This window comes from Aspergillus nomiae (assembly GCF_001204775.2).
Source record: "Aspergillus nomiae NRRL 13137 chromosome Unknown contig00074, whole genome shotgun sequence".
In the NCBI taxonomy this organism is placed as follows: domain Eukaryota; kingdom Fungi; phylum Ascomycota; class Eurotiomycetes; order Eurotiales; family Aspergillaceae; genus Aspergillus; species Aspergillus nomiae.
In genome coordinates, this window is record NW_015378129.1 from 1 (window position 1) to 22486 (window position 22486).

The following is a 22486-nucleotide window of genomic DNA, read 5'->3' on the forward strand; positions in this document are numbered from 1 at the left end:
CTTCCTCGCTTTCCTCGCCTTTTGCGGTATTCGCCAAGGGACACAGCAGTAGCTAATCCCACTACGGCGTTTGCCCATCGACTTCCTCGCGTCTCGCCCTCTCATCCTCTTGCGGTATTCGCCAAGGGACACAGCAGTAGCTGATCCCACTACGGCGTTACCCAACGCCTTCCTCGCCTTCCTCGCCTTCCTCGCCTTCCTCGCCTTCCTCACCCTCCTCGCCTCTCGCCGCATTCGCCAATTCAAACAGCAGTAGCTGATCCCACTACGGCAAAATGCCTCAACCTCTGTTCAGCAAAGGAAGCTCCACCGTCAAGTTCCCGGTCAAGTCCATTAAATATCATGGCTCGGACGAAGAAACTACGATGGCCGAAGAGATCGCAACTGATCCCGCAATCAGTCTGATGCTGTCCTCGGCATTCATCAAGCTCCGGCAGGGTGCCTCCACCGACCAGGGCCGCAGTCGCTCATTCTGGAACATCACATTCCATGTGAACGAAGTTACCATTGTGTCACTTGAGACGAAGGAGAACGAGCTGGTGTACACCTTCAAGTCCAACCTCGGTCTGGTGGGCGAAGCCGACACTGAAAAGGCAGGCAATCTACCACAGGCATCTACATACCCACTGGCAGCAGCGCCCTTGCTGAATAAGGTTGTTGTGATCGCCCTGGGTTTGCCCAGTGCCAAGCTATGGGCAAAGCAATCTGAGTTGGTCTGCCAGGCCCTTCGCGGCGACAGATTCACGCTTTCCGAAGCGGAGACTGCCTATATAACTCTCAATCGTGATGCTATCAACAACGAGGCTGAGGAAGAGCATAAGTCCCTCGGTGTTCGTGGCTGCCTAGTCAAGAGTGTTGCAGTTGCGGACCGAATTCTCTTGGGGATATGGCCCAAGGAAGAACGTCCGTTTCGCCTGTACAGAGGGTGCACTCTAGTACTCCGTGGCGAGGAATGGTTTAACCAAGAAAAGGCCAAGGACTATCATATTCCTGGCGAGAAGGGCGCCCCGGAGGACTGGATGGCATCAGTGACCGAGACCTCCCCTAAGTGGACAGGCTTGATTGATGCCCCAGTCCATGCCGTCCTCCTCAATCAAGTGGATATCAAGTTCATCGGTCAAATCGAGGAGGACGACGTTAAGGTCCATCAGGTGGCCAACCCGATGGTGCAGATGCAGATGCTGAGCGCCACCAGAAAGCTCTCTGAGCACTGGGGGGAGGAAAGCTTCGATGCCATGTGTCGTGAGTTCGAGAACCAAGAGGCGACAATCCCCAGCGAGAGCAACAAGAAGCTTCCGCTGAGGTCCATGTTCCTTGCTTCGACCCCCCGGGTCAATACCCACGACCCATGGGACACCTCGCTCACTGATCTCAACTCCCTGGTGCCAGAGAGCTGGGGTCTGAATGAGGCAGAGACCAAAGCAGCTACTCAGCTGCTGACGCATTCCTTCTCCCTGGTGGTTGGGCCTCCAGGCACTGGTAAAACAAGGACAATTGCCGCAGCAGCTATGCTCGTCACCCAGATCCTCGCCCGTGGGTCGGTCGGACAGGTCAAATTGGCCGTCCTAGTCCCGACCCACGCAGCAGGAGCCGCTGTGATGAACCAATTGTGCACTGCATTCGACCACGAGAAGTACCGCATGGACATGCTTGTACGCCTGCGTGGCAGAGCAGACTCCGAGGCCCGGCTTTTTGCCGCCGTCACTGAGCCCAGCGACGATGTTGAGCGAATGATTGCTTGTGCAAAGAAGGCGCCTGGCAAATACCGCGAGTTCCTTGCCGGCATTCAGGATATTAAAGCCTCGGGCCGGGTGAAGAGGAAGTTTAAGGAGTTCAACCACCAGCGCCAGGAACTCATCAGGAACATCATGAAAGATGTTCAGATCGTGGTAACCTTGCCGCTGAACGTGCGGGAGATGGTTCGGCGCGAGTTCAACCCCGAATTCGTCATCTTTGATGAGGCGAGCTTTTTCCGAGACCCTGAAATTTTTTACATCCTGGGTCAATTGAAGATTGATGCTCGCGTACTCTTTGTCGGGGACCACAGGCAATTGTCGCCTCCTGTCTTTACTCGCCAGGGTGAGATGGCATGGGCGATATCCGCCTTCGAACGTCTGATCAACAAAAAGTATCATCAGACGTTGCTGAACGTGTCGTACAGGTCCCACACGATCCTGTACCAACCGACCTCGGTCGCCTACTACGACGGCCAGGTTCAAGCCTTGTACGCTGCGCCCCGTGTCAACGTCGGGATCAACCCGCGAAACCCCTTGGTTGTCCGACAGGGCAACAGAACCTGGACTCTGCCAGGCTTGTCGCACTTCCTTCACCTGGCACACGTTGAAGGTGATACGAAGAAGGATCCGTCGGGATCCTTATCCCACTCCATGGAAGCCGAAGTTGGGGTCGCCCTGGCCCGAAGCCTCGTCGATAGAGGTTGCCAGGAAATTCTAATTATGTCCCCATACCGGGCTCAAGTGGCCCTGGTAAAGAAGCTTTGGGAGCAGAGGCATCCCGATGCTGCGCCCTGCCCCAGGGTCCAAACTGTTGACGCTTCCCAAGGGTCGGAGGCGCAGGCCGTGATTGTCCTAATCACGCGCAATTCGGGCTCGGCCGGCTTCCTCCAGTCCGTGAAGCGGACGAACGTAATGTTGTCAAGGGCACGCACCGTCCAGTACGTGGTTGGCAACTGGGACTGGGTAGGCGGGCGCAGCTTTACAATGGATGCCGGCAAATTATACCGGTACGTCGACGTGGCCGGTCGCTCTCTGGGCAAGCGGGCCAAATATTATACTGTCAACCCAAAAGTGGGGCAGTAAGGTCATCGTCACCCTGGTTCGAGGCCATTTGAATCTCCCCGAGATCAGGGGCTGCAAGACAAATTATCCAGAGCATCCCAAGCTTTGTCTCCCGCTCTGCGGCACAGCTCAGACTCACCGTGAATTGGAAGAACTCGTCAAAAGTTTGTCAACCGACAGCCAGCGTGCTAAAGCAGCCGCTCTAGCTATTTTCCAGAGTCCAGGGTCCAGGAACAGGGTGACGCCAAATCGGCCAGCTTAGCGTTGCAAAGCCACCAGATCTGTGCCATCTCAAATGTATTTAGACTTGACAGAGAATGCACTAAGTTTCCTTTTCAATATCTGTTTTCCCAGTCCAGGAATGAATATGGCGATTTAGTAATAGCAATGAGGCACTTCACTGCTTCAAGTATACGAAGTGATAGTTTCGATCAGGTACCAGCCGATTGAGGTCCCAGTTGACCCATCGGCATGGACGCCTCAGGCAGAACACGGGTATACCAAGGTTTATTCCATGTCTTACCGACTTTGTCGGGGGCGTCTGGTTTATGAACACTACGTGAGCCACCACAGTAGTGGTCAATATCAGCAAACGTTCTCTTTGGCTATCTCATCGAATCCTCTCAAAATTCCATGCTTCTAGAGCGCGGCCAGTTGCGCGATTCAATGTATTTAGCCCAGGCTGGAGGCCGGCTACGTTTTTAAACTCCTCAGTCTCCACTACCCTCATCTTACGGCTCTGTAGGCGCCCCATGATCTCTAGCAATGTTTATATGTTGGCCTGATTCTACCTTGTCTCTCCATGTAGTCTATGGAACCTCTCTTATGGAATATGCGCAGTACAGCCGACCCCTACTGTAAAAGTGTGATTGGGGGTTAGGGTAGTTTTAGATACAATGGGAAGCCCTTTGCGCTACATGGACGTGTGAATAACCTATTTGGGTAAAAGTACCCATGTAAGATGGTCGTTTCCCAGTGCCTTCTTCGTTGATACCCACGGCATAGCCCGATTTGAAATCGAACAACTCGTGTATGCGGATTATGAAACGACCTTTTGGTGTATACGAGGGGTCGATTATGAACGTTTTTCCCATCCTTACGCAACCTTGATAGTGGTGCTGCATCGCTGTCATCGACCGTCCAATGAGAATACCTTCAGGTCAGTTTGGAACTACTTTTCTCAGAGGAAGGGGTGTCTGGTCGATGTCATATTCGATCGCAAGAACTTCGAATAACCTGCGCTACTCGCTACAATGGTGTAACATACATCCGGGCTCGTCGTGATTAGGCCAGTCGAGAGCACAGCCGGTACAGGAGGAGGGGAAGCATTGCTGGAATGGGAAACGATAGTTATGGCTCTCCATTTGACTACGGGGGAGTCCTGAACTCGAAGATGATTCCAAATGGTAGTTTAGAACTATCGTGGTTACATTCGCCTTCACCGACAGCTTTCCCCGGATTCCGATGAGACGTGGCATCAGAGTAAGAAAGCCAAGATGTCATAGATTCCCTTGGAAAACCCAACGTTCTCTTCTAGTACGTTGACCATCATCTTTGCTTCATGCAGCAAGGATGCCAGTCGCTCTTGACAGTAGTCGAAAGATCCTGTGGACCGAATATATTCCACGGCGTATTTCTTCACCGACTCCTCCTCGCTGCGCTGCCGGAGGATATTGAGCAGTTGTTGATCGCCAGGGTTACTATTGATGCTGTGGATGATCAGAAAAGAAAATTTACCTTCCGTGAGGTCTTCACAGAACCCTTTGTTTTTGCTGTACAAGTCACTTTGAAGATTCTGATAGTCGTCACGGATCTGAAAGATGATGCCCAACAGATCGACAAGGCCGAGGAAATCGCTACTCTGGTCAACGATCCTGGCAGTTCAAAGAATATGTAGAGAGAGACCCACCTCGATATCTCACTCTCCAGCTGCATAAGCTTGATTGCCAACCGGAAAAGACCGCCCGTCTTGTTCGAAATCATCTCGGTGTACTCTTCCTCAGTGGGACAGGTCAAGGAGTCTCGCCAATATAGATCCATACCCTGCCCCCGATGTAAGCGGAGTAGCTCTTCAGTAAAGACTTCGTACGCCTTGGGGCGGTTGAGCTCTCTGAGCTTCTCCTGGGCGGCAAAGTAGGCGTAGTTCGCGGAGTTAATAGTTTGTGCGACACCGAATATGGAATGGGCTACAGGTATCCCTCGTCGCAGCTTGGATGAATCTTGAATGTCATCGATCCTGCAAGAAATCACATATGCAAGAAAAGGTTAGCAGGAGTGCGACTGACAAGCCATACGATATTCTTTTAGCAGTGGACGGACACATACAAGAGTGACGCTGTGTGCAGTAAACCAACAATTTCCGCGATGATGTTTAACCTCTCCTCTGGAATTCGTAGCCATTCATTGAAGGCTTGCATGAACTTGCGACGGATATCCTTTCCAGGATATTTTAATAGATAGTCAACAGGCCCCCAAATAATCTGCATGCCTCGTTAGCTTGTCACATCTCTAGGAGTAGTATGGGTGTCCGCACTTTCTCTTTGTCGACCGGCGTAGACCCCGGCATCTGGGGGGATGAACCTCTAGTATCTATGGACTCGGTTGACAATGGACTCGGAGTGGGATAGCTTGCATTGAGCGTTGAAGAGAAAGAAGGCGCAACAAGCTTCCAACGATCTGGTACGCCTGAAATCATCTTGACAAGTTGGGGTTTGGCAAGGAGGGTATCGTAGCAAATGATATGAATTCGTGGAATGCAGGGTTAAAGATGGCGATAGTACCAGGAAATACTAGGCTGGAGGAAAGCCCTTTGGGAGTTGAAAGGTAGTAAAATCCTATATATAACGACTACGCGGGGTGGATTAAGGGGAAAGCGCAGGGTAAGATTACACCGTCACATCCATTATCAGCAGTCTGCTATTTGCCTTGTCAGATATGGGGAACCCTACCGGCTATCTCTGGCCTGCATCTCGTTGGCCCAAGGATCATTGTACTAGACTACGGTCGACAGGCTCTCCTTGCCCGGTCGTCAGCTGTATGGAACAGGTGACGGGATATTTGACTCCTGTGGCTTCTGCAAATATCTCGGCATATGCGGGCAAGGTCAGGCTCCATGGTCTGCTCTAGTGAGTCTCCTTTTTGTACGGTCCATGTTTATGCCCTCCTCGTGACAATAGAATGGCTGCTGTCTTCTACATGGAAATAACGGAGCCGCTCTAAGTTGTGGAAGGCAGTAAAATACAAGTCACTCATTCCGGGCTTGTTATTGATAGACTAAAGCAAAACACCTATCTTCACTACCTGCATACTGCTGAACTTTCTGCCTACTAGCAAGGATTACCCCGTATTATTTTTCGCTCTTCATGTCCATCTTCTCGTTTCGTCCCCAGAGTGCGAGCCAGTCTTGGATCGAAACTGCAGATTTTTTCATTTCAGTGAGACATGCATGTCGGACCTGTTGACTCTGAATCACTCGTAGAGCTTGTCGGATATTATGTGGCGATCGAAACTCCAAAGCTCGCGCCACATGGTGTCCCTGAGAAGCATTTAAGGCGACAACAATTGGGTAAGTAAGCTCGCCATTGCGTAGGTCTTCGGCAATAGCTCCCTTGGCTTTTGCATAGTCGGAGGAGTACACGTTCTTGCAATCGTTTTGCAGTTGTGAATACCATCTAGGAAGGCCATAAGTTAACGATGCATGCACAGAACTAGCTCTCCTGATCGACTCACGCTACTGTAGTCAACGTATCATCGTAGGATGGATTCTCTAGTACAAGCTGCCCTACTAGGCGGAAGAGGGCACCTGTCTTCAAATATGCCATTCGGCGATATGCCGCCACTCGCTCCTCTGGCTGGACGGGAAAGGCAGAGAGGCCGTCCCGACGCCAGACAAGTGAGAGGTCTTGTCCTTGTAGGATCTCTTCGAGGCATTGCAGCAGCCAAGGTGCAAGCTCTGGGTACTCGTGCACGGTGCGATTCAGTAGTTGGGTTACCCGATAGTACGCTCGGTTTGCTGTCTCTGAAGGACCATAAATGCGATGGGCTGCGGGACGCCCTTTCCGATAGTCGCTGTTGTCACTAATCTGCGAGCCCATGTCAGTGAGGAAAAGACTTTTTCATGGAGTTATCTGGCATACATCATCAACAAGCATCAGGCAAAGATGAATTCCATCCATGATCTCGAGGATCATGTGGTACCTTGCCGGACTCTCTGCCTGGAGCTTGGGAGAGAGTTTGTTAACGAAGGGTGCCCAGTGATGCATTCCGTATATCTCTCGGATGTAACTATAAGGGCACTCCATTGAGGTTATCTCAGAGGGATTCTTTTTGCCGACCAATAACCTCTTTGCAGAAGGCAGCAAACCCGGCAGCCTGTCCCACGCCAGAGCTGTGACCGGAATAACCACCAAGGCCAGTATAGCATAAGTTGTCGGCTGGGAGAGAAAGCCATGAAGGAAGCCCATGATGGCAACGATACTAATGATTGTAGTAGGATCGCCGACACCAAAACCAAAAAGAAAGGATATTCCAGTTCCCCTTGTCTTGCTTGCTTGCGTGGTGGGTAGCGCTGGATATACTGCAGTATCTTGATTAGATGTAACGTCAAAAGTCGGCCAGCATGGCGTCTTGCATATATCATAATGCATTACCAATCTAGACGTATAGCTGTTATACTAGTAGTTGCCTGAGCACATTGGCGTCAGTGGCACTAAGATTCAGGCACCGACTGGAACGTGATGCGAATAACACGTAGACCTTGTATAGACATGAGGTGATATTCCATAAGCTGAGCCAGCAGGGTCAGCTCGCAACATGGGTACGATCCGCATGGTCACACATCAGTATATCTCGTCCTCTGTGAACATCTAGGAATATCAAATCTAGACATACTACGCTGTGGTCAAACAAGGGACCCTTCCATTATCATCGATCGTTAGGATGTCACCATAACTACCTGGCATTATCCATGGTTGCCGAGAACCTATCGCGGATCCTTCCATCACTAACAAACTATATCATCGAATATACCTTTTGCTATATTTCAAGAAATACCAGGGACGTATTTGGCAGGACTTGGAGGAGCATCTGACCACGGGGTATCATAGACAGGCGATGTCTTCGTTATCTGTATGGGAGCTGAGTGGGCCACTAGCTACGTGCGAATGATCTACAAATTAGTCCAAGGCCCTTCAGATGGCATTACGAAGACGTCACTATACTCCAATATTACAGAGGAACTGCATACGACGTTATCTGCATACCCAGAACCATGAGCTGGAGTGGATTTGCTATAAGCTTCACAGTGATCTGATTGGTAGTCTATCGCTTTCTCGATAAGTAGGCACATGGCCAACCCTAGGCGATGCCAAACTTCCTTATTATTTTCGTATACAGAGATATCAGGTGCCCGATTGGGAATCCTGCCTCCGCAGTGGAGATTGGTCCAGAGCTGGCGTTTCAGACTCCCATGGCTCGTCAATGAAAGTACCCGTGTGGGCTCGTATACAATTTGGTATGTGTAGCCTCCATCATGGCACACTTTCATCTCACTCCTGACCAATGTTGGCCCAGATTTCCCAATGCCTCAATCTTGTGGAAGTATGGAATTGGTGGGATTCTTCCGCCGCACTGGTGACGGGCGTTCGCTTGGCGAGGAATCCTCCTATTTGTTTCTATTGTATCTTTTCATCGTACTCTTGTCTTATCTATTCTTTCCTTTTTCTGAACGGATAGACCGTATAGTACGTTCCTCTATTACGCCGGCAAGTCCGGAAAAGTGAACGGTGGGAACAATGGGCGCATGGATATCCGAGCTTGAGTCACCCGCTTACTGTTGGAGATTGGGCGGATTTAGAAGTGGCCAGGTCACTGTCTCACCCAAGATATCGCTCACATCGTGTCAGTTTGTGGTGTGGGGAGTTAACGGTTAATAGGATGTCCAACATCCGGTGTTGTACAGGCATCACCATTTGGACCAGGGCTGCCTCACATGCAACCATTGGACCCGTATGTATACGATCCGTGGTAGCTAAATGGCGTTTATTGGCTTCACCGAACAATTCAGCTTCAAGAACTTCCGCGGTCTCCTAAGACCCAGGAGAACATTCTCTTGATCACGCCAGACCCGTATTCCAGCTTCTCTTTGTAGACATTGGGCTGATAGATGATGCATAAGACGTAGTCGTATCAAATGTGAGTTTGACATTCTCGCCTAATGCGCCATTGATAACCTGATTTACCTAATATCTTCATGGTGACCCCTTCAACAAGTGCGGATACGGAAGTCCTGAAGTCCAATGACAGCTCATCCGTGCATCCAATCCAGTGACCCCGTGCCGATGCGATTCTCCGGCAGCCTGGTTTGCAATAGCTATCTCCTGGCGAACGTAAGAGTCCTTTTGTTGGCTGAGGACCGTGGGAGCTGAGATACACCACATAAGTGGTAAGCTGCCATTTTACCATCGGTCCCACCACAAGATCCACAAAAACGACAGTTTGAACTTTGCAATTTGTGTTAGACTTGTAACCATCGTGTTACATATCGCATACATTCTATACCCTGTGAGGTACAGGTAGCCACTAAGTCACGGCTTGGTTAGCTCCTTGTCGGCTGTCTACCCTCCTGTTCTTCGCTGTCACACGCAGCTTGGCCCTAGAGTATTTTCTAGTCTCGAAAGCCATTTATTTCTACGCTAGTACCTACACGTACCTTCCGTTATGTGTGATAAAGATCAATTCAGAGTGATCATTGTTGGAGGATCTGTCGCTGGACTCACCCTGGCCCATTGTCTCCAACAGGCGGGAATAAACCATGTTGTCCTCGAAAAAAGTCCAGATCTCTCACCACAGGTGGGGGCCTCAATTGGTATCATCCCCAATGGGGCACGTATCCTTGATCAATTGGGACTCTTTGATGCTGTGGAGAAGATGACCCATCCTCTCAGCATGGCTACTATCACATACCCTGGCGGGTTTTCTTTCTGTATCAATTATCCTAAAATTGTCAATGAAAGGTCAGTGATACACAAAGAGATGTGGCCCAACGCTTTTAAATCATAGAACTCGCTGACAAGGTATCTCGAGTGGAATTCAGATTCGGATATCCCATTGCATTTTTAGATCGACAGAAATTTCTTGAGATTCTGCACACATCGTACCCGGAGCAGTCAAATATTCATACAAATTCCCGGGTAACACATATCCGACGGCTAGATAGCCACATTGAAGTTGTCACAAGCTCCGGACAGGAGTATATTGGGGACCTAGTGGTCGGTGCTGATGGTGTCCATAGCGTCATCCGCTCTGAGATGTGGAAATTGGCAGACGCGCTGGAGCTTGGGCGGGTGTCGAAGCGGGAAAGGAGAAGTCAGTAATACTGTGCTGTATACCCTGGATAGCTTCATGACGCTCAATCACTGACTACTTCACTCTATAAAAGGCATGAAGGTCGAGTACGCCTGTGTCTTCGGCATCTCCTCGCCCGTTCCAGGGCTAGATGCCGGAGACCAAGTGAATGCATTTCATCACCGCTTGACCATTATCACCATCCAGGGGAAATGTGGACGGGTGTTCTGGTTCGTGATCAAAAGGTTAGATGACACCTACACGTACCCGGACACAGTGCGGTTTTCTAGCGCCGATGCTGTACGTACATGTGAGAAAGTCGCTCACTTCTCACTGACGAACGGGGCCACTTTCGGCCAGGTCTGGGAGAATAGGGAAGTTATGTCTATGACAGCATTAGAGGAGAATATTTTTAGCACCTGGCATGCGGACCGTATTGTTTGTATTGGGGACAGTATGCACAAAGTAAGGGCAACAACCCTGGTCAAATTGGCGAGCTCCGAATAACATTATAGCAGATGACGCCAAACATCGGACAAGGAGCGAATACTGCCATCGAAGACGCCGCAGTCTTAACCAATCTGCTGTACGATAGGCTCTCGAGGAATGAATACAAGAAGCTCTCACGGCCAGCGCTGGAGCAACTTCTTCGTGAATTCCAGTCTGAGCGCTTTAGCCGTGTCAACAAGATCTACAAGGATTCCCGATTTCTAGTTCGGCTCCATGCACGAGACGGTATCGTGAAGTCCCTTTTTGCACGATATATAGTCCCCCATATGAGGGCTCTACCAGCAGATCTAGCTTCAAAATCCATCGCTGATAGTCCCACAATCAGCTTTCTCCCAGTTCCTTCGCGCAGTGGGCCCGGATGGCAGCAGTGGAGTCGGAAGGAAAGAAGATCTGCTCCCTTGTGGATACTGATGCTGCTTGTTCTTGTTATCTTTTTCGGTCTGCACTCGCCCGGGCGTCTTCTTCCATGGTTGTGGAGTAATTCACTGGTTTCCAGATCGACCAAGTGATGCTAGTTAGAGCTCCATAGGCTTGTTGGTATACTTATAAATATACCGTCCTCAAAAACACAGGGACTTCATAGCTTTTATCCGATCCATAGACGCTTCGATGATCCACGGATGGTAGGATAACAACGCAGCGTCTTCTCTCATTTCCTACAGTTCTTGCCCATGTGAATATTATCTCTAGTCTCACAATAAGGCCTAGAAGCGAAATGGAATTGGATCGTTGAGCAACGACCATATGATGTGAGTTCCTCTATTGATTAATTAGGTATTTCCGAGGAAGCTCCTCGCTGTATATACATGTGGTTGGCGGCAATACCCATGCCACCATGGGCCAGACGCGTAGCCCAGGCATCTTTATTGAATCGGGCCGGCGATGAGCACAGACGGTCGCTTTGTTCTGTCTGGTCTGAATACAGCGCCGGTGGTGATGTCGTTGGAGACGGACAGAGACAGGCATCCCTAGAAATCTCCTCTAGATCATGGTGTGTGAGCACGATATGGTTACCACGAGCACCTTTGTTGCGTGAGTGCAGAACTGCCAAAATTGTCTGCATTTTATTGAGGTCATGATTATTTGTATCTAGTGGGTTCATAGCATGTGTGGCATGCCCATCTCAAACAGGGCTTTCGCTGCTCGTGATGTGAAAGTCACGCCGCACGTTGATCTGATACTGGTAGTCTGCTGAATCCTTGGGTAGGATCAATTCGTGATCTGAAATATCATCTTCAGTTGCAACACTCGACGACGACATCCCCGGTCCAGCCTCGATGGGTGTACCGGCACGCACATTTCCTTTCAGCCTATGCTGTCGCTCTTCTTCTGTCGTGAGAGAAGACAACGGCAGGGCGTTGCTCCGCTGGAACGATGAGTTGTGCCACGTACGTGATCCAGGAGTTGAGGGGGTATTTTTATTATATGATCGACCAGTTCCCGGGCGGATCATTCGTAGTAGAGGGCGGAGGGTTGCCAGACTACCGGCAAAGATTCCCAGGCCGGTCTCAATGTTGGACCACACGGCGATACCAACAGTGGCGTCTGGATAATACATGTCAGTGAGTGTTCTTGTCAGATTGCTTCAGCCGTGCGACAAGGCACGGCAAGACAGATTGAAGGAAGTCTCACATAGGAAATCTGGGTCCCGAAGTGTCTCGACATATGCCATCCGGACCAGAACCGCGACGGAAGCACTAAAGCAGACGTGTTAGAAGATTCTGTTGGTGGACTGTCGAGGACCTTGTGGTGACATACATGCAAGCCATGCCGAGAAGACCGGCGACGGCATACTTTAGATCGCGACGCATCTGCAAATTGCGCACGACGAAGACGGGCAGAACCCCCACAGTGAGGTCAAAGATAAAGGACACCGCGCTGAAGATATACAGAGCCACGATGATTACAGTCATGTTGATGCAGGACCCGGAAACTGGGTTTTCCGTGGATAATCGCATCCAGAAAAACTTCACCGGTTTACACTGGGCGAGAAGGAGGATCAAAAACATCAACCCAAATACCACCGCCAACGTGGTTACCGCATAAACCACCATGCGATGAACTTTGTGCACGGTGACACGCAGGAGGAATATGCCGACGGAGATCTTGCATAGGATAGACGAGAGGCAGTAGGCAACGTCGCATAAGAACCAGTACTACTGATTGCGTTAGCACCATAAAATACCTCTCAAGGTAAGAAGCTTACCTCCATGGCGGTTGTTCTCTGATCATTCGTAAGTTCCGTGAGGTGCCTTCCGGTCCCGTATAAGCTTCCTCCGATCATGCACCCGGAAAACATGCCAAAGAATCCCTGTTCCACATAGACAAAGGTTAGAAAGACATTTTGAACCTCTTGTCCAACTGTTCAACTACGGGGACCACACGCACCAACGCCAATAACATGATGGCATCATCCCAGCCGAACGCCTTCACAATCGCCAGGCGTACATAGCATCGGAGAGCCGTAGCCACTGTAGCCAATGCGAGGAAGACCGCCGCAACTGCTCGCACCTCTAAGCTTCGATCTTCTGCCATGGTGGATTTAACCGACGGCTGCTACACACAGTTGCTTCAATATCCAGAGCGCCCGAAAGGTAAACAACTGCCGAATACCTAGGGTTCTAGGAAGTCATTGTCCCTGGGGGGGTTCATCAACACAGGTGGTGCCTAGGAAGAAAATGGCAAGTGGAATTGGGGTCGTCTTAAAGTCTGACTGGGTTGCTAAAAAATTGTTCGTATGCAACACTTCCGTCTCTTGGGACATGACCCACGATCGGAAAGTTCTCACCTGGCTCCACCTCATCAGCTTCGAGACCATGTGGCAAGTGGAGTCCGTGGCTCAAAGATGGGAAGCTGATTGAGTCAATCATGGAAGCCGGCTGCTCGCTACCGTTGGCCGTTTGAATCAATCCTGCGTTTCCGAAGCTTGGGCCTAGGCTTTGGGGAGGCATTCACGGCAATGCCGAAGGCTAATACCGGCGCCCTTTTGGCCGTGATTTTGTCTCTTCATCCTTCAACCGCGAAGATTTTGCCAAGTTGCCGGGAGTGGCCCTCGTTCATCCTGACTTGACGGAACCCATACTCTTACCAGCCAGGCCAAGGTAGGAGAAGCAATTGGATTTCTCGAGTCCGTCTCGACAGCAGCAAACTCGGATACCTCACGCCTCATTCTCGAGCTGAATCAGGCTCATTTTTCAATCCTATTCGCCGAGGTTGTGCTGGTGCAAAGTCTTCCATGTGGGGCCGGAGATTACCCTACTTCCTTCGGATGGAGTCATCGAGTTCAATCCCAAGAGATCTGAGATCGTGGGACGCTTTGGCCTCCTGTCCGCGTGCTTGGTATCGGCTTATCACCTTGATCTTGAGACATGCCATGCCTTCCAGTCCATGACTATGTATACCCTAGATTTCCCCAGATCAAGTAGACCCCCTTGTGGTGGCAGACTACAAGATTTTTTGTTCTCTCTCACTCCTCCCTGGGCGGGACAATTCTATTGCAACCACTTAAACGAATATCCCCCGTATTCTAGATTTCATAGACTCCAATTTCAATCTCCAATTCATCGTACCACAAGTCAGGGCACGAAATAAATTGAGACAAATCTCCGAAAAAAAATTCAAATTAATTAAGGTCGTGCTATGACCAAATCTACCCACGTGCTGCATCCTACCCTACTTTTTGCTCTCCTTCTGGCCACGTGTTCGAATCTCGGAAGTACCTCGGCTTTGGCTCAAGTCTCCACCAGGTTGTACGCTGCTTCGTTGCACATTGGAGTCCATGGCAAGATGTTACGATGTTAACGTTATTGGTCATGTAATAGCGCCAAATATATACCTATTGGTCTACTATATGATGTTCACATTCTTGTCGGCGTCTATGATTTGCGATATCGAGGAGAACATATTTATTCTCATGGATCTCATCCAAGTGTCAAGTGTAGCTTTCAATATATTTTCAGAGTATTTAGGAAGACATTATAGAGGTATCCGTGTTTTGAGGTTGGGCTTGTGTTAATTTGAACTGGGAGGATATCGGGGGCAGGTTCAGTCGGTCATGATGCATTATATATATCGGGGTAGCACTCAACCGAGGATCGGTAAACAGTCCCCATAAATGAGGCATAAGATACCTGCAACGTCGCTTGTGACCGTACTACAGCGACTGGTACTCAATTCGTAAATCCCACTTATATCTTGGGTCGTTTCCCTGCATCCTGGTTGCTGACAGGAATGAATCATCCTTCCTGGTGACCCATGCAGATCGCACGCACGGACTGTGTATATAGACCCACTAGATCAGCATCCGTTGTGGATGTCGATCATACAAGCACAAGAAGACGGCCAGTGGGGCATAAAAGACTCTATATATCTTGGATTTTGTGAGACCGTCTGTAGTAGGGGAGTATGACGAAACTTGAAGGAATTATTTGGACTGAAGCAAATCGACTACCGTCGATAGCGCTGCATAGCACCGTCTCTGGGCCAAGACCTATACCGCAAGGAGGCGAAATGGATCCAAATCAAGCTTTTGCCGGCACTGACGGCTGCATTCAAGGCATTGGAAATAGACTAAACATATGATGCGATGGAGTCGGAAGAGTGGTTGATATAGGGCTGACATACATACAAGAAGACAAAGACGACAAAGGACATGTGACGAACGATACCCGATGGAAAAGGAACATTGATCTTCCGAGGCCCACGCTAAGGCTCCTGCGGCATAGCCCCACGCTAAACCCAATGGGCCGATGTCAACCAAACTTCCATCGCAACGCGAATCAATAAAGGCTCCAATGTTCACCATTCAACCCGAAGCATGTTCAACATCCACTCTGCAGAATGTCGAACATCTCCTCTATCGTAGGCTTCACCCTCCTGGTGGGCCTTCTGGCTTCGACGTTACTCTTCATCCAGCGAAGGAAACTGGATCCCCGTGAACCACCCTTGGTCTCCAGCGCAATCCCGCTCGTTGGCCATTTGTTGTCATTTCTGTACTATGGCCTCGAGTACTTTGCGACGACGAGGTGTGTTACTCCCATTTTTTTTTTTTCAACAGGAGAAATCGTATAACTGATGACTGCGACAGCCGCAAAAACCGTCTCCCCGCCTTCACGATGGACATGCTCTATGCGAAGGTCTACATCATTGCATCGCCGGAGCTGGTCTCCGCGGTACGACGGAGCCGCAACGCGATGTCATTTGGTCCTCTGTTCGACAATGTCGCCGAGAATGGGGCCGGTGTCCACGGTCGCGGGATGCAGCTTCTTCGCGACAAAGAGTCTGGAGGTCAGGGACTGGGGCAGCGAACCGCGGATTCCATGCACCCCGCTCTCTTAGGCGGCGGACTGGATCAAATGAACGGAAAGATGATCACGGCCCTCAATACCATAATTAATCAGCTAGCATCGCAGCCAGACACGGTGGTGGATCTCTACGAGTGGTGCTGCCATGCCGTTACGGTCGCCAGTACAGATGCCATTTATGGCCCATTGAATCCTTACCGGTCCGAGAGCAACCGACAAGCTTTCTGGTGAGTTCTCGTGTTCTCCACGGTATCGTTGGGAATTAACCAGTCGATAGGGCGATTGAGTCGAATCTAAGTCTGCTCATGATGAACACCCTTCCCTGGATCTCCGCACGGAAACCGTGGAAAGGCAGAGAGCAACTGACCCAAGCTTTCGTCCAATACTACCAAGCGGATGGGCATCTGGATTCTTCGCAGCTGGCGTACACTCGATGGAAAGTTCAGCACGAGGCGGGGGCAACTCTCGAGGACATTGCGCGCTTGGAAGCGTTCACAGGTCTGGGCATTCTGTCCAATACCGTTCCGACCTGCTTCTGGGTCCTGTTTGATATCTTCTCTCGCCCGGAACTCCTTCATAAGATCCGAGAGGAGATCCAAACCGGGGCCCTGTCGATTGATTCCGCAGGCGTTCACAACCTGGACCTAGCGGAGATCCGTGAGAAGTGTCCGATCCTCGTCTCAACGTTTCAAGAGACGCTCCGTACTCGTTCAAATTCCGGGCAGCTGCGTGTTATTCAAAGGGACACCTTACTTGATGATCGCCTGCTCGTCAAAGCCGGGTCCATTATTCTGATGCCTGCGGCAGTGATTAACAAGCATCCTTCCGTCTGGGGCTCGAACGCCGATACATATGATCCAGAGCGGTTCAGCAAGATCGATCCGGTGGAAAAGCGATCCAAGGCGTCTGGCTTCATGTCTTTCGGTTCATCCCCACATATCTGCCCAGGGCGCCATTTCGCATCCGGCGAGATCCTGGCGCTGGTTGCCATGATCCTGGTGCGATTTGACGTTCGTCCCGTCCGGGACACATGGGTCGAACCCAAGGGAAACACGAAAGCAGTCGCTGCATCGCTGCCTCCCGCGGCGGAGAAGGTTGAGGTCAAAATGTCCGAGACGTCCAAGTTTGCAGGGGCGACATGGGGATTTCGGCTTACGCCCGGAAAGGGAACTTTTGGCCTGATCACTGGCTAAGTGGATGTCTCGGTCCCTTCTAGCAGTCGCATCACCTGAATGCTACGAGCGGACCATACGATGGAGCTTCGGAAGTAGATCGCCATCTTTCTCCGTTTCTATGATATCTCCGATGTAAGGGGCATATGTACATGTCGCCAACTATGTATATAGAAGAAGCTTTGTCAATGTATATAGGTCGAACCCAGTCCTGAATGTTGATCATTCGGCACCTGTCAGAGGCTAACACAGGCTCGCAGAGGAATCGGATGCCCAATACATGACGCTACTCATCGTACCTGATTCTATTCAGTCTAACGTGCGTGGCAATCGTTCGGTCGCAGCAATTGCTAGGACTTCCACCGATTGCGTGATCCGACGTTCCTGTCTCTCCTGCAGGTACATTTTCACAGTGAGTAGGCGCCAACAGGTGGACGCTGATTTCCTCGGTGCTATTGGATATCGCCCTCGTGTCGACTGCCAAGGTATTTTGCCGCAGATATATTGTATCTGGTGAGGCGCAGCAGGTTGAGAGCCCCGCATTTAAGGCGGGCCATAAGATGAGCGTTGGTTGGAGACATTCTGTTCCTCTCTGGAATACAACGATCCTTCTTTGAAGTCACCGTTCTACGTCTCACAAAATGGTCCATCGGGAAACACACTACTTGCACCCATACGGCTGGGAGACCAGCCCGCAGGAAGAGCGGTACAAAATCTCGACGCTTGACTACCTGACGGGCCTTTGCTACACCCACTTCGCGATCTACTTTCGCTTGGAGGATGGGAGTAAGCCCAAGGCCGCTGCAGTACTCAAGGAGGGTCTCGAGCGGACTCTGGGCCAAGTCGGCCACCTTTGTGGCACCATCGAAAAAGACTCCGATGGGGGTCATTCCTTTGTGAAACGAAAGGAGAGCACGGTGCAGTTTGTTGTACAGTGGCTGGACGCTGCGAGCGATGCGGATCGGTTCCCCTCCTTGGATGACATGGAAAATTCGAGTTTTGCTGGGATGACACTGGGTGATTTCAACCATTGGAGCATCGAGCCGATGACATACGGCGAGAAGCCAGAGGCGCATCCGGACTGTTCTCCGGTCACCTCGGCCTTCTTACTCAACTTTGTCCGTGGAGGGTTTGTTCTGATCTCCCACATGCACCATTACGCCAACGATGTCATGGGCTGGAGGGGGTTTGTGCAGCAGCTTGCTGACAACTGCTACGCCGTGGAGCATCAGACGCCGTTCCCGACCTGGTACCCAGTCTGCAATGACGTTTCCATCGTCTCCAAGCCAGATCCCCCCGTGGAGGAGCTCGTTGACGGACCCCATCCGCCGCGGCAGCACCCGGATCAGAAGCCTGGACAATGCCTGCTCTTCCACCTTCCCAGGAGCAAGGCTGCTGAGCTAAAGCGGCTCGCGACACCGCAGGATGGAACATGGATCTCAACATACGACGCTTTCACCGCCTTTATATGGCGGACCACAACCCGCCTCCGTCAGCCGGTCTTTGGAATACCGCTCGAAACCCCTATGTTCTGGTGTGAGGCCGTGGATATGCGTCGCCGAATGACGAACCCCCCTGTTCATCCGCAAGTCCAGCACAATGTTCTCTGGGCTGCACTATCGGACCAGGCGCCTTTCCCGCCGCTCACTCACGGGGACGTGATTTCCGACAAGCCCCTCTGGGAGCTTGCGGCCTATATTCGCAAGATTACCAGTACTCAAACCCAGGAGAACCTGGATGCTGCGCTGACTGCGATCTCGCACATCAAGGACAAGACGAACCTCAACATCCGCATTAACTCGAAGCCACCAATGTCCATCATCACAACGGACCACCGCGACGCTCAAGTGAATAATGCGGACTTCGGGTTCGCCCGCCCGCTTTGCCATCGTCACTTACAGCAGGGGCCGGGTGTCACCGTCGGCGTGCACCTGGTGTACCCTCCCAAACTCGATGCGAACCCAGATTCTGACGAGGGTAATATGTTTGCGCTAATGTATGAGAAAGAGCTGGCGCAGGACTTGATTAACGATACGGAATTTGCCCAGTTCTTCGAGTATCGGGGTGTTGATAGTGAATAAGGGATATGATGGGTCTCTGTTGATGAGGGTCTGGATGTGTCGGTATTTACCCTGAGCCGTGGGTGCCTTCTTGTGATATGTACCCAGACTAAACTGCGACAGCGGACGGAATGCTGGTCCTGGAGGATATAGTGGTATGAACTTCATGATAGAAGAAGACTGCCTTCATCGCTAGTGGTAGTATGTCCTCTGACCAGTATGACGCTGGGTAATGCTGCTGGCGATGGACTCAACCACGCACGAGCTGTGGGGCAGTGGGATCATCTCACATTCATAATTGAACATACAAAGCAGAAACTGAGCCTCATAGTAGCTCGAAATGAACTCGATAGCACATCATTCGGAACTAAGTCCCGGTTGCTACCGGATATCCTTCTGCACATCTGGTAGGTACGGCTGTTCAGGTAAGGTTGAAGATTACTCCAAAACAGGAGAAGATCCTTCAGGCTACAAGCCCCAGTCACCGTAGGCCCACTCAGACATTGTATATAGATTTCACAGGTTTCCCACACACGAAGGATCAACGAGTGGATGGACAGGGCCCCACGCCATGGCAATCAGAGTACATCTTCTGCCGGCGTTTCGCCGAAGATAAGCCTGAAGGGATATGCGTTGAACAGAGGTTGCTATTCTCACTGTGGATGAGAGCTCCGGCATATCGTTACTGACTTTCTCTCGCATTGTTTTGACCCATGCACAAGGTTCGTCGGCGTATACAGGTTACTACGCGGCAGCAAAGGTATCTAGAGAGTCATATTGATGACGGATTAATCTACCTAGAACTGAAGAACAGTTAATAATCCCTAGAGGGTCTAGGGTCGTGACCTTTCTAAGCAACTCAATCACCACATATAGTGGTGGTGCAATGCACGGTTAGATACGTTCAGCGTTTGAACTCAATTCTAGTCCCCACGTCTCATGAGGTATAGTTTCTCAATCTAAACCTATACCAGAGTGGAGACAGCGATTGATACGGATGAACCGGCCTTGGCTTCTTTCCGGTTCCGAAAGTGATCGGCAGTACCTGCATATGCTCATGCAGTTGCCTGGTTTCAAGTCACTGCTGGCATCTGCTAGATGACGAGGTGTGTTACTTGGAATAGGCAGATGTCTAAATCCGGACTCCAGTACATTAGGCCGAGTAGAACACTTGGTTGGAAGGGTTTCGGGGTTTAATATGCTCGCCTTGCGAAAGTTGGTTAGTGGTTACCCTAAAACCCAGACCCAGAGACTGAGACTGATGGTGATTGAATGTCGTGATCAAGCTAAACTGCGGGAGGATCTGCTAGTAGGCATGTAACCATGGCGGAGGCTTCGGTGCAGCCGGCATTCGGACATGCTCTCGCCCGTAGCAATTTAGTATCTTAGGCATGATCCTTCGTTACCTGATGAATCTTGGCAGACGTCGGGAATTGCGTTCTATATAAGAGGCGGGTGTCTATGGAAAGGTATATAAGCTAGGATTCTTCCATCTTCCCATAATATACAGACTCAGGTAATCAAATCAGTGTCTACACCCAGTCAAGAATATATCCTCCTTCCCAGCTATCAAGATGGTTCCCAAAAACATCCTGGCCATTCTGGCTACTGCCCTTGCAGTGCAGGGCAGCCCCATGGAGAAACGCGAAGTCGTGAATCATGACTCTATCACTCCATTCCCCGAGACCGTCCCCAATACTCCCACTGGAAACGCCTATAAGAAGTTCGAGCCGTATCTACACATTGCACACGGCTGTCAATCCTACCCGGCCGTCGCCGAGAACGGTGATGTGAGGTAAGCCAATATTACATCGCAAGACACAAGGCCCAGGTGAACTGTGAATAAGACGAAAGTTGCGAATTCACTAACCTCTGTTGTGTAGTGGAGGGCTTCAAGACACTGGTAGCGCAACGGGAGGTTGCCGTGACCAAAGCAAAGCGCAGACCTACGTGCGCGGTGGCTGGCACAATGGGCGCTACGGTATCATGTACGCATGGTATATGCCAAAGGACATGCCCAACAGTGGAGTATCGGCGGGTGCGCACCGCCACGACTGGGAGAATGTTGTTATCTGGGTCAACAATCCAGCCAACGATAACCCAACCTTGCTGGGAGGTGCCGCATCGGGTCACGGCAGCTACAAGAAGACGGACAACCCACCGCGAGAGGGCGATAGACCTAAGGTGGAATACTTTACTAGCTTCCCAACCAACCATGAGCTGCAGTTCACTAATACGCTTGGACGCGATCTACCACTCATTGCCTGGGAGTCTCTTCCCGAGGCCGCAAGGCAGGGATTGGAAAGTGCCGAGTTTGGCAAGGCCACCGTCCCATTCAAGGACTCAACTTTCCAGGGAAATCTAGAGAAGGCTGCTCTGTAGGGAGATTGAGCTATCATTGTCTGGGCAGTGATATCCACTGCTCCTGGCAATCTAACTGCAGGAACATCGGCAACTTGGATTGATTATGGTTGAGAAATAGCATAGCGCGGGATAAGCCCAGGGCATTGGTGTCAGAAATGTATATATGTCTCTAACAAGCTGTAATTGGGCTGGAGAATGGCTTAATTAGCCTGATATTACTCGATCGCATAGCAAGAGATATGTTTGAGAGTTACCATATGCAATCAGATCACTACTGAATACCACAAATAATATTCCGTGAAAGCAGCGAATTCCCCTCATATCTATAAAGCTTTTTCTCTAGCCATTACAACATGATGGTGGGGCGAAGAGGTTGAAGCCTCGTCGATGCACTATGTATGCGTGCCAAGGCGCAGATCATGGTATCTGAGCCAATAAAGCTTCATAGAAGGAGGAGAAAGGCTGTCCTATATCAGCCCGATGGCGACCACAAGCAAGTCGTGCGACATGCACCATGGCCCCTGACGGCCGAGACAGCGCCACCTGCGCCTTTTGCACGTCTATTGAATGCAGCTCGCATGCCGGCACTGCAGTAGGGGGAAGTGTATATCACGATGAACTATTCCACTCCCCGTGCGAGAGATGCTTCGAGGCAGACAGAGCCACATATCCTGATCTTTGTCAGTTCTGCCGCCATCTGAGGCTGCCACACTTGGGCTTGTGTTTCGAGTTCAAACCGCCCTGCATTGTAGAGATTAAACTCAGACGTCCAGAGGAGTTGCACGCCAGGAGGTCATGTTCCTTCTGCAGGTTTCTTTTTGACGCGATCGCTACCCACAGAAATGTGGCGAGGTTGAGTGAAAATGATCTTTGGGGAGTTAAGCCAATCCTCAAACTTTCCTCCCGTTCTTTGGGGTTACGCTTGTGTAGCAGTG

General features: G+C 50.7%; 8 protein-coding genes across 8 annotated transcripts; 5 read left to right on the top strand and 3 right to left on the bottom strand.

Annotated features, from left to right (window-relative positions):
* Positions 1 to 275: 275 nt before the first annotated feature.
* ANOM_004114 (DEAD/DEAH box helicase) lies at positions 276 to 2819 on the top strand (the record flags this gene model as incomplete). Its single annotated transcript, XM_015549371.1, has 1 exon — positions 276 to 2819. One exon carries the CDS (start codon positions 276 to 278, stop codon positions 2817 to 2819), a length of 2544 nt encoding a protein of 847 aa, XP_015408602.1.
* A 1456-nt stretch (positions 2820 to 4275) lies between these two features.
* Positions 4276 to 5493, bottom strand: ANOM_004115 (FPP/GGPP synthase family protein; the record flags this gene model as incomplete). The annotated part of the gene is made up of 4 exons (XM_015549372.1): positions 4276 to 4654; positions 4708 to 5034; positions 5124 to 5278; positions 5332 to 5493. The coding sequence occupies 4 exons, from the start codon at positions 5491 to 5493 to the stop codon at positions 4276 to 4278; spliced, it is 1023 nt and encodes a 340-aa protein (XP_015408601.1).
* A 651-nt stretch (positions 5494 to 6144) lies between these two features.
* ANOM_004116 (prenyl transferase AtmC) lies at positions 6145 to 7261 on the bottom strand (the record flags this gene model as incomplete). Its single annotated transcript, XM_015549373.1, has 3 exons — positions 6145 to 6469; positions 6528 to 6880; positions 6935 to 7261. The coding sequence occupies 3 exons, from the start codon at positions 7259 to 7261 to the stop codon at positions 6145 to 6147; spliced, it is 1005 nt and encodes a 334-aa protein (XP_015408604.1).
* A 2254-nt stretch (positions 7262 to 9515) lies between these two features.
* ANOM_004117 (FAD-dependent oxidoreductase) lies at positions 9516 to 11161 on the top strand (the record flags this gene model as incomplete). The annotated part of the gene is made up of 4 exons (XM_015549374.1): positions 9516 to 9811; positions 9892 to 10163; positions 10237 to 10607; positions 10661 to 11161. The coding sequence occupies 4 exons, from the start codon at positions 9516 to 9518 to the stop codon at positions 11159 to 11161; spliced, it is 1440 nt and encodes a 479-aa protein (XP_015408603.1).
* A 614-nt stretch (positions 11162 to 11775) lies between these two features.
* ANOM_004118 (polytopic membrane protein) lies at positions 11776 to 13187 on the bottom strand (the record flags this gene model as incomplete). The annotated part of the gene is made up of 5 exons (XM_015549375.1): positions 11776 to 12197; positions 12285 to 12349; positions 12411 to 12808; positions 12859 to 12963; positions 13041 to 13187. 5 exons carry the CDS (start codon positions 13185 to 13187, stop codon positions 11776 to 11778), a joined length of 1137 nt encoding a protein of 378 aa, XP_015408600.1.
* Positions 13188 to 15491: 2304 nt separating this feature from the next.
* On the top strand, positions 15492 to 17148 carry ANOM_004119 (cytochrome P450; the record flags this gene model as incomplete). The annotated part of the gene is made up of 3 exons (XM_015549376.1): positions 15492 to 15676; positions 15739 to 16182; positions 16233 to 17148. The coding sequence occupies 3 exons, from the start codon at positions 15492 to 15494 to the stop codon at positions 17146 to 17148; spliced, it is 1545 nt and encodes a 514-aa protein (XP_015408599.1).
* A 620-nt stretch (positions 17149 to 17768) lies between these two features.
* ANOM_004120 (acyl transferase) lies at positions 17769 to 19208 on the top strand (the record flags this gene model as incomplete). The annotated part of the gene is made up of 1 exon (XM_015549377.1): positions 17769 to 19208. One exon carries the CDS (start codon positions 17769 to 17771, stop codon positions 19206 to 19208), a length of 1440 nt encoding a protein of 479 aa, XP_015408583.1.
* A 1553-nt stretch (positions 19209 to 20761) lies between these two features.
* Positions 20762 to 21569, top strand: ANOM_004121 (NPP1 family protein; the record flags this gene model as incomplete). The annotated part of the gene is made up of 2 exons (XM_015549378.1): positions 20762 to 20982; positions 21071 to 21569. 2 exons carry the CDS (start codon positions 20762 to 20764, stop codon positions 21567 to 21569), a joined length of 720 nt encoding a protein of 239 aa, XP_015408584.1.
* Positions 21570 to 22486: the final 917 nt, after the last annotated feature.